Genomic DNA, 11,124 nt, shown 5'->3' on the forward strand with positions numbered 1-11,124 from the left:
GGCAGTTTAGTGTATTCAGTAACTGTTTCACTGTTTCTCCTGTTTTTCTTTTCTCTTCTTCCTTGTGGAACACACTTTTGTAGAAGTAGGAAATGTAAACACAAAACTGTAACAGCTGGCAGGGAAGATTCATAATCAATCCATTAAATCAAATACTTTGAGGTTTGAGTCTAGTCATTGGAAGTTTACAGTGACCTTTACCTTAGTATCACAACAAACTCAGTTTCACTTACACCAAAATTAATGATTCATGTAATAATCAACTTTTTTTTTTAATTACTCTTATCAAAAAGACACATTGTGATTTTTTTTTCCTTGCTTTTCCGTTGTGTTAACTCTTTCAGCAGAGGGACTCAGGATAACAGCTCCGAAGTCGTCAAACCACCTTCAGGACCACAGCGAGGCCGAGGCCCCTCCCCGGCGCTCCCGCACCGCGGGCCGGGGGGAGCCGACCGGCCCCCTCCTCCATCCGCCTGACCGAGGGGCTCCTGTCGAGGGCTTGGAAGCCCCCGAACCGGCGTTTCTTCAGGAGAGGCGGACGGCAGCACCAAACCCCAGGTTTCCAAGCGGCTGTCCAGCCGCCGCCTGCTGTCGGGCGCCCGGCCCCGGGCAGCTGAAAGAGGGCGGCCCTACTGCCCGGGCCTGCGCCGCGCCGCCGCCCCTGCCCGGAGACCGCTCGCCCCGAAGGAAGCGGCCGCCGGCGGGAGAGGGGCCTGGCCTCCCCCCGCCCTCCGGGCTCTGCCGGCCTCGCAGGTGCCAGCCGGGCGGCCAGGCCCCGCGCCCACCGGACTCACCCCTCCTCGCCGCCCCCCAGGCCGCACTCACCGTTTTTAGGCAGGCTCTGGATCACCTTCACTGCCGCCTCGAATCTGGTGGCGTGCACAGAGCCGGTCTCCGCCATGTCCCTATCCTATCCTGTCCTGTCACCTCACCGCCCGCCGCCGCCGCCTCCTCCTCCTCCTCGGCCGCCGGGCCGCGTCTGGCGGGGCGGGTTCAGCTCAGCCTGCAGCCGGTTACACGGGAGCGGGGCTGAGAGGCGCCGGGCCGTACGCAGCCAACCCCCAGCGGCAGCGGGGCGGGGTGCCCAGCCCCTGCCGCGCCCGGCCCCCGCCCCGATTCCCCAACCCTCCGCCTTGGGCAGCGCTGGACACAGCCCGCCCAGCGCCCCGGGCCGACCGCGCCCCACAGGCCGAGCACAGCCCGCGACACCCGCAGCCCCGCCGACAACCCACCCCTACCTCCACCCCGGCCTCAGGCGCCCATGTTATGTCTCCCACAGCGGGGCCCTTCCCCTCCTCTCGCACCGCCCCCAAGCCGCCAGCGGCAAGCCGGGAAACGTAGTCCGCCCGCCGCGGCCCTCGGCCGGGCTCCGCACAGGTGTCCCCGCCGCCCGTCCCCGCTCAGCGCCTTCTCTTTTCCCCGGCGCCGTCGCAAGCCGGTCAGCCCCTCGCAGCGAAGGGCGAGGGCTGCGCGGAGGCGGCCGGCCGGCCCCGGCGGCCAGGCTGAGGCCGAGGAGAAGCCCGTGAGCCGGCCTGTACCCGCGGCCTGCCAGAGCTGCTCCAGGTGATGGCGGGTGCGATCCTGGGGCCCGCCAAGCCGTTGAAGTGCCGATCCCGGGGAGTGTCTCCCGTGGGGACTGAGGAAACAGTTCTCTCCTTTTTTTTTTTTTTTCTTGTTTCTTTTTCTTTTGCTTCCTTCCTCCTCCTGCCCTTTCTCTTTCCTGCTTATATATCTACAATTGCATGATAATGAACATTTTAAAACATTCCATATTCCACCCATTTTATGGACCTCGGTTATCCTCAGGAGATCCCCCACCACCCTGGCAGTCTGCTTTGCTGCTTCCTGCCCTCCTCACAGCCATCCTCCTACCACATCTACTTCTACAAAATTCACCTACATTACGACTGTAGCAATGTATTTTTGTAATAGGTTTAATGACTTCTATTTACATGAAAATTTTAGGCATGAGATTTTAAAAGCCTAGAACCCGGGGAGTAACTATTTCCATGGTGTTTGGAGATGAGGGTGAATACCAGTACAGTACCACCAGCCAGCTCAGTAGCTAAATAAGTGAATGGCCTTATTCAAAAGCACTGCGCATCCAGTGCTCTACGAAGTCAAACAAAAGTATGCTAAAACTGCTTTTGTGGCAAGTGGAATAATTTACCCAGTGAGCAGCAGGATGAATTAATAGTCCCTTTGAATAGAATTGAGTACGGAATCTTGGCATTCGAGTCAGTTCATTTGTCTGATACACAATATATATTTTAAATTCCTCCGAAGGCAGTTGTGTGCTCACAGTATATGCCCTCTGGTGGGATAGAAAAGCCTCAGAGAGGGGGAATTAGAGCAGATCAGCCCCTGCTCTGCTGAGCTAGTGCATTCCACAAGGTCAGCAGCCAGCCAGCCAGGGGAGAGCTTTGCTGGAGAGAAGCTAATACTTTCAGAGGTGTTCAAATAGGATTCCCCGCTCTGGGCAAACGATGAACACCACTGCTCCACTCGCATGAATGTTGCAGATGAATTTCTTTGAATTTTTTGGTTTGAGTGCTAGATTTCTAAAGCTCCTGAGCTTTAAAGGCTCCTGAGCTTCATACTGAGATCTATCATCTTTTTTATCCATGAAGATAGCAACGACAGAAGCTCAGATCAAAGGGAAGTGTTTGTTTGAAGACAAGTGGGTCTCTCTAAATATGGATTATTTGAGCATGCAAGGAGTTAATTGCAAAAAAAAAAGTAATAAAAAAATTAAGGGCCTCTTGTGAGCCTAGCTGATGTGTAAATTCAATTTACCTGAGAAAATCTATAATGACATTCACCATTTTATTTGAAGAGAAATGCAGTCTGCATTTTTGTAATGAATGTTCCCAGACTTTCACTGGAAGTAGGCTTTAAAAGAGATGCAAATGACAACCTATTTAATGGCTGTGTGCAGAAACAGAAGCTGCCCTCTTTGCTCTGAAGATGTGTGAGAGTGTGAGATCTGCAGATCCAGAATAAGGCACTTGAAGTAACCCAAAATAATCAGTACCGTTATGCCCTGAGACACGGATGAAATAGTAAATGAGAGGAAAATTTTGAGCACTGGTGAGCCTATGAGAACATATCACAAATGACTAGGTAATTTAAATGCTTATATATAATACAAATTAGCAGTGCTGCTAGCTGTCCATCTGTACACATTTTGCATTCTCATTGCAGTGACTTTCATGTAGGGTTAACAATAATCAAATGTGGAGTACAGGTAACAAAGGAGACCCTCTCATTTATTGGAGACATCTAGGAATGGATCTGCAGCTTTATCTCAAGCTGAGGATCTAGACTCCATTCCTTAAGGAACAAAATTATATGATGTTTCTCTGTTGTTTGCTGAGTACCTATTGGGAATGATCACATGCTTGTAAAATCTAATTGTCATCTATGTGTTGAACTGGGCTGTGTTTCTATTGCTCTGCAAGAGAAGTCTCCAAAGCAATCACAAGCATGACCAGCTCTTTTTCTTCTTTTTTGATCCAATGTATGAGAGGCTAAACATCAGCTACTGTGGTAGAAAGACTGACCAGTGATGCCCATCAGTTGAGGTGCAGGAGAGGAGAGGCCGTGGTACTCTGCTACCAGTGTGACTTGGCCGTGAGCGCAATGTGTGACACTTAACATGTCTGAGTGCTCTGCTGTCCTCACACTTGTCTTCACTTGGTGTTTCACAAACTGTTCTTGGAGAGCCTGTGAATGGCTAATATGAGGCTTTCCTGGCAATGTTGCGACACATAAAATCTTGTATGGAAGCAAGCTGCTGTAGTCCCTGAAGGAGAAGACTTAGGGGATGCCTGGAGAAAAGGCAGACAAGTGTGATCCTCTGTGTAAGCTTGGACCTAGGCATCACAGATGGACTAGGAATGGTTATTGAGTCCAGCGGTCTTATGGCACAAGACAGTATATCCAAGTCTGATGTGTTGAGCTACCTTACAGTCCTCATCTTGTGCTGTGTGTAAGCTGTCACTGTCCCTTCATGTTACTCTCATTTGTAGCCCGGGTCTTGCTTAGTTTTCTAGCAGTTGCTTCCAGTGCTGAGCTACACCCCAGTCCAGCCTGAAAAGCACCTTCATTTTACTTGAGGGACAAAGGAGTTGGTTAAATTATGCAAGTGAAAAGCAGAAACTAGAACCAGTTATGCCTATTGATCCCTCAAAGGTCTGAAGCATAGCTGTGTATTTTACAGAAATATTTTTAAATGGTTCTTAAGAAAGTAGACCATAGTCTCATATGCATTATGAGCAAGTTCTGTAAGCTACCAGATCCAAGAGCTTTTAATTTTAGCAAAGCTTACTTTTTGAAGTATGTAATACAGCGAGGAGGAAGAACGAATTCTTTAATAGTCATAATTATGAAGAATTAAATTAGCATTACAATTTCTAAGACAAATCTACATGCTAATGAAGAATGGAAAGATGTTGTCTAAGAGTAGAGCTTTTCATAAGAGGTAGTTTTCTACATTGTTTACAGCAGAAAGGCTAATGTATCAAATGATATTTACTTACAGGATTTTTTAATGAAATAATGAAAGACATTTGTGTCCAAATCAACAGCTCTGGAGAAAGTGAACTATTTGCCTACCATGAATATGGCATAAAAAGCAGTTGAAGTTTGTCCACCTATGTAGGCCAATCCCTGTTCTTCATGAAAAGCGCTTTGGGCAAAGGGCTAGTTTGACACAAACAAGAACGCTTTTGGGGATGGAAGTTTCCTTGTGAGGTTCAGATAGACCCCTTAACTCAACTAGAAATACTGATTCATTTCACAGTTGGGGATTAAGTAATGGAATTATTTTTAACCATTATTAACAGCAGCTGCTTTGCCTAAGGATTAGGCTCCAGGTTGTCAGACGCGTTAAAGGTAATATATTCCATTTCAAATCTCTTTTGAGCTATTTATTTCAAGTATCTCAGGTCTTTCACTGATCAATATTTTAGGCTGCATTTTTATTTCCCCCCATGCCTCCCCACTTCTCACATTTTTCAGAAAGAGGATGCAGTAACAAAAATATAAGCTTAGATCCGTTTCATAAAATGCTCTTTGAAGAACAAAACAGGATCATACTTCCAAAGATGTTTAGCAGTATTTGACTTGCATTGAACTCTACAGCACTTATGAAGTCAAAACCTTTTACAGGTTTATATCTTTGCAAGTCTGAAGTATAAAGCAGTGCCATATTGCATCTTAAGCTCCTCTTTTTCTCTCCAAGCTTACTATTCACCTCTTTTATGAAATTTTTAATAAAGTTCAGTTTTCCTCATTGCCTGAAGGTATTATTCTTGTAGAGCCAGCAGATAGTTATAAAAGAATTGTTCAGATTTCACATATCTGAACATTTAAAGAACATTTTAAAAATCCTCTTCCTTTACATAGCCATGAATTGAGCTTTGAAAAGTATGTCGTTTCATCTTGCAGCAATGACAAACTGTGTCTTCTTAAAAACGACAGCCGCAGACAGCTCGTAACAAATACTTATTCTTTTCCTTTCAGTAAAAAGTACAATATCTGAAGGTCAAATTCTGCTGTCATTTACAGTGATATAAATTTGGGGTTACTTCGTCGATTTGGGGATATTTATGGTGTTACACATTTTCATAATGCAAATGAGTAAAATTTGACTCTGCAAAATCTAAATATGTCTGGTATATTATTACTGTTTTGACATTTGTGCTTCTTATCTTCACAACTACTGCTGCTAAAGTTTTAGAAGCTATTCTTGTGTAATTTGCCTCTTGGGAATAGCAAACAAAATACTGTGACTGTATCATATTAATGTGCTTATGCAATGGCATATTTATAGCCAGACAACTCTTGTGATTTTTTTTTTCCATATCTGTAAGGGAAAAAACAAAGATACCCTTAGTTTATGCATGTTCTTTTAAAATTCTAGCAAAGAAGGTTATTATTCTTTCTAGAGACTCTGAAAAAATGACTTTGTGGAAATGTTTTCATGACACACGTTTACCAGTGTGCAAAGCCTGGAATATAACTGACAAAGATAACTGAACTGAAGCATTTTCAGGCCCATGTCTATCAGTTTGGGTATTTATTCAGGCAGAAAATATACCACTGTGGTTTTGGTCAATGAGTTTCAACAACTTAATCTGACAGATTAGGTGTGACTTACGAGAGTGAGTCCTCCAAGAAATAAGCTCTCAGGATTTAAGACGGAGTTTAATTGGGTGTCTCAGCACATGACCACCACTTCATGACAATCCCCATAAGCACCCAGCTCTGTTGCTGTACAAGTCCTAGTGAAAAATCAGACTTCCTTAGAAGTCAGTGCCATCTAGACACTTTTTCCAGCTATAAACCATGGCTTTTTCACTCCCGTATTCAGCTCAGGTCTGGTACTGGACATTATCCAAGGAAGTTTATTTGGGAAGCTTTATGGAGAAAGAAATTTGACATTCAGGAACTCTTTCAGTTTACACTGTTAGATCATTTCTGCTTGACTGAAATAAAGGAGTCATCTCTGCTTCAGAGTTTTTTTACTGAGGTGAGGGAGAAGAGTGTACAGCAACACAGAGCATCTCAAGATCAGAAGCTCCTGGATTTTGCCATTTAAAACAGAGAATTAATTCTTAGGCTGAGAATTCTGAAGTAGAAAATTATTGGATTAATAACTGAGATGGATGAAAACTTAGGCAATTAAGTGTCTTAAGTGTTTTTTTTTTTTACTTTAGTTTGAACTAAACTGTTTTTGTTACTATAACATATGAGCATGAGAGCTTATTATGTTCAGCATGAGAAGCTTAATATCAAAGCTTCTGTAAATGCTGGAAAGGTTCATGAGGAAAAACATCTGTCAGTTCTTGTTCCCCAAAAAGTAGCAAAAAAAAAAAAAAAATCAAAGAACCTGCTGAATAGTTTTCTAAGTAAACTACTGTTGTTTTCTAAAAAAAAAAAAAAAAACAAACAAACCCAAGAAACAGAGACAATTGAGCTGTATGAAATAAAAATTATCATTGAATCCACAGAAGTCTTTGAGTGCACCTAAACAGAGGTATTTAAAGGTCAAGTCACTCTGCTGCAGATAAAGATAGAAATGCAGCCCTAAACTAAGCAGGGAGTTGGGCAGCCACGTCACTGTGACAACAGAAACGTTGGAGTCTGTCACACTGAGTAATCTAACAGGGGGCAGAGGGCAGTTTCGGAAGCCATTATAAGTCTTCAACCAAAGATGTACCCATTAAAGAGCCCAAGTTCAGTGTCATACAGATAACTTTAAAATATCCTGAAATCAAATGTTAGTACTAGAAATTTGCCACACAAAAGAAATGGAACAACAAAACATGCCCTGTTTCTTCCATTTGTTTGCCTAGCTTTTATTATCAGTTTTTAATCTCTCTGTAGCTTTGTTTGCTGGATTACAGAGCTCACTATTATCCTCCTGAAGGGTTCTCCAACAATCCTACAAATCCCTATAAATAGAAATCAAGCAACCCCATTATTTCTTTTATTTAGAATTGAATTCACTGACGCTTTCACTCCAGTGAATTAATTCTTTCATTCTTATGTCTTTCCAACATTTTAACATCTTTCTTGAATCATAGCTATTACTGCTATGTACAATGCCACAGGAATACTTGTATTAATGTCAGAGGCAATAGAGGACTGAGGTATTGCCTTCTTCAAACTCAGTATTCTCATTCGTATGCCCAGAATTCATTGACGCTTTTGGATGTAGAGGTGGATGAAAGCCTTAAAGCACAGACTCCTCATACCCTACTTGTAGCTGATGACTCACGTTATCAGTGTGTACTCTTAAAGCTTTTGTTTGTAGTGATGGAACAATATGTTGTTGTATTCAGTTACATTGTTTTTGTAACTAGCTTATCAGATTATTCTATCATGTCAGTCTGATCTTTTAATTATTTGTTACTTTCCTAATCACTGGGCTCTCTGCAAATTTTGTCAGCAGTGATTTTATTGTTTTCTTGTAGATTCTTCGCAATAAGTTAAACAACAAGGAGTCAAGGTTGGTACACCCTTTATGAGCACATTTGAAGACTGTCAGCCATTTTAAAATTTAATATGCACCATAATGATTTTCTAGTACAATAATAATTTATTTTTTTTAATTTTTACTGCAGTTTCTGAATCAAAATTTTACACTGTCAGCTGTTTTACAGAAGTATAAATGCATTTCTACAACATAGTTACATTTATCTATGAAACGTATATTCTCACAGAAAAGTATATTGAGTTATCCTGAATATATGTACCCTTCTCCATACATTCCTATTGATTTGCATTAATTACGTTAACCTTCTTTAATTGTTTCTTAATGGAATCTCCTACTAGTCATTCTGTTGTATACTTAGGATCAATATTAGGTTGATAGGACTACAATACCTATATACCTTTTTTAATATTGGCACCTTTGCTTTCTTTCAGTGCTCTGGAACTTCTCCAATGTTTGAAAACTGACTGAGAATGAATATTAACACTCCATAATGCTCTTTGCTGGTTCATTTAAAACTCTTGGATGTGATTAATCTGTACATGCTGATTTAAGAAGATCTAAATTTAGAACCTGCAGATAACGAGATGTCCCTTGGTTTTCCTTTTAATGTACATTTTTTAAAGATGGGTTTTAAACACTGTGATTAAAGATCATTTTTTTTGTTGCTCTGTTCACTCTCCTGGTATTTTACTCTTTGACTGTTGAAATCCTGCAGGTGGAAGAGCCTCTGAATTTCTAAAGATTTTTTTTTTAAAAAAGGGAGCTACACATTTCTTTGCAGATTACCTTTGACTTGTATGAACCCTTTGGATAAATGTCTGTCAGCTGCCTAAGCAAATAATGCATTATAAGCAGCTCAACCCTGTTTGTAACCTCTGCAGGAGGGGGTGGTTGTTTGTTTTTCACTTAATAACTTTTGGTGTGCTTTCTCATTCTATTGCATGTTAGTTCTAAAGAAAAAAAAAAATTCTTAAAAGCTGAAGCTTTTTATTAGTAGGGTTGTCTATCCTAAAGTCTAAATTTCTATGTCATGATAAATGTACGGTGGACACTATTTATTGACCTCCTTTTTCAAAAAGTTTTTAAAATATTTAAATCTTTGCAGAACGTACACAAACATATTTCTGTTTTATAACAGAGGAAACAATGCAAAGACCAACTATGTACACATATATTTGTATATAGATAATATATAAGGTAGTGATGTTATATATATGAGAGGAACGAGAGACATTCACAATTCAGAGACTAAACCACTGTAACCACAGCCCAAATGTATCTTTTGAAGACAAAAGAGCAGTTGCGGTGACTAAATCTGTGATTATGCACAAGTTCAAGCTCAGTATCTGAGTATCCCACTGATTTCACAATAGTAACATTAAATCTTGTGTACATTTACAAGATGGAGCCCTTGGCTGTCAAGGCCTGTCTCCAGCCTTGCGTTTTTCTTCTGCCACCTGCCATTACCCTTATTTTTTGACTCAGATTTGCATCCACAGTAGGACTCACAGACCGGCATTTTCTAAATCATTGTGAAGGAGTTTCATGTGTGCTGGATGCTGTCATCTGCATCACTAAAATATCATTGTGGTATACTTCATTAAAGAATCTCTGTGGCATAACTGGTATAGGGAATCGATGAAACCAGAATAAATATACACAAAATTATAAAACAATTACATTTTTTACTTCAGATATTGAAAATATGAAGTTGTCTTAACACATCTTGGAATGGGAAATTTGGGGGTACAAAGAAGCAGCATAAGTCCCTAAATCAATGGATCTGGATATTTTACATTCCTGAAAAGAGGTACAGAAAAGAGGCTGGGAATGGCTTGAGAAAATCCATTTAAAGCAGTTGTATTAAAAGTAAATGAAGGCTCATGCCTACCTTAGAAAGCAGCTCTGTGGTGCCTGCTCAGTCATTCCAAATGGACTTTCTTTATTTACTTCCTCTGGTCTGCATCTCCTTCTCATGTGCCTCAAATTATGTGCTTCCTAGTGGGGCCCACTGTAGTCAGAGTAGTTTGTTAACACGCTGAAGCTCTCTAAAATGCATACCATGTGTGCACAAAATGTCTTCATTTATCAGATTAGCTTACAAATCAGGCAATATTCAAAAGAGCAGAATGATGCTAGAACAAGGGTGTCAACTCTGTAGAGAAACTGAATTCTCTCTTTAGTCAGGGGCTGGGAATTAAAAACAAAATAGACAAAAAGTACTAATTTTTAAGTTTTACTTCCTTTTAATTGACAGAGTTAAATTACATTTTAATAAAGTAAATACATTTTTAAACATCTTTCCATGAACACCGGCTGCATTCACACATTCTCTGCCAGCTGCTTCTGAGATGGATGAAGAGGTGACCATCTCCTGCACATCCACAGCTGCCCTGATCGCTGCCCTCTGATCTGCCTCTGCAACTGCTCTCATAAATGCTCATTTTAGCCAGAGTAAACCAGGTTCAGTTAAACAGTTTAAAGGTGCTGACCAAGTCCTCGCTACAGATTTGTCTTGGTGGGGCTGTGTGAGGATGGCCAAGCCTTGGCTACAAAACTGTGCCAGCACAAGCCTCTTGCACGGATGCAGATGTTTTAGCAAACCTCCATGGTCATGGCACAGTTGGTATTGTCACCGGGGTTAGTTACACCATCCTGTAGTGAAGAACCAGACTCCCACAACTGAGCTGAAGCACTTTGGCAATACAGTAACAGGCATTTCTGTCCTGCTGGAGCACAGTTTTTGTTTTATTGATGCCCTTGTATTTATGAAGTAGACATGATTCACACCCACACAGAAGTCAGGTGTGTTCTAAACATCTGAATTAGGTAGGTAGATAGGATCAGTTCTTTCATCTCACTGTGACACAGTTTCATTCATGTAATGTGGTCCTCCCTGAATAATAGATGTGGTGATATGTAAACAGCTTTCTGTCCTTTACTGGTATGATGTTGAGAAATGGTTGAGCAAAACCAAATAATTTTAATTGGTAAGAGAAGGTGTGCTAAGTTATCCTGGATTAATTATTGAGTAATATAATCAAATATCAAAACAGATTTGTAAATGTCAGGAATAGTGAGAAGGAAGAAATACCATTCATATCAACCCTCCAGATAGA

General features: G+C 41.5%; 1 protein-coding gene across 2 annotated transcripts in view; it reads right to left on the reverse strand.

Moving 5' to 3' along the window:
* Positions 1-1,317, reverse strand: part of ACBD5 (acyl-CoA binding domain containing 5) — a 32,095-nt gene extending 30,778 nt beyond the window's left edge. For both annotated transcript variants that reach the window (XM_086742117.1, XM_086742116.1), the window contains exons 1-2: positions 1,239-1,317; positions 826-1,003 (exon numbers count right to left, since the gene is read on the reverse strand). In XM_086742117.1, coding sequence (XP_086598243.1) covers positions 826-901 — 76 coding nt within the window. In that variant the 5' untranslated portion in view covers positions 902-1,003; positions 1,239-1,317. The remainder of the gene's footprint in view (positions 1-825; positions 1,004-1,238) is intronic.
* Positions 1,318-11,124: the final 9,807 nt, after the last annotated feature.

This window comes from Chlamydotis macqueenii, chromosome 2 (assembly GCF_036417535.1).
Source record: "Chlamydotis macqueenii isolate bChlMac1 chromosome 2, bChlMac1.mat, whole genome shotgun sequence".
Classification (NCBI taxonomy): domain Eukaryota; kingdom Metazoa; phylum Chordata; class Aves; order Otidiformes; family Otididae; genus Chlamydotis; species Chlamydotis macqueenii.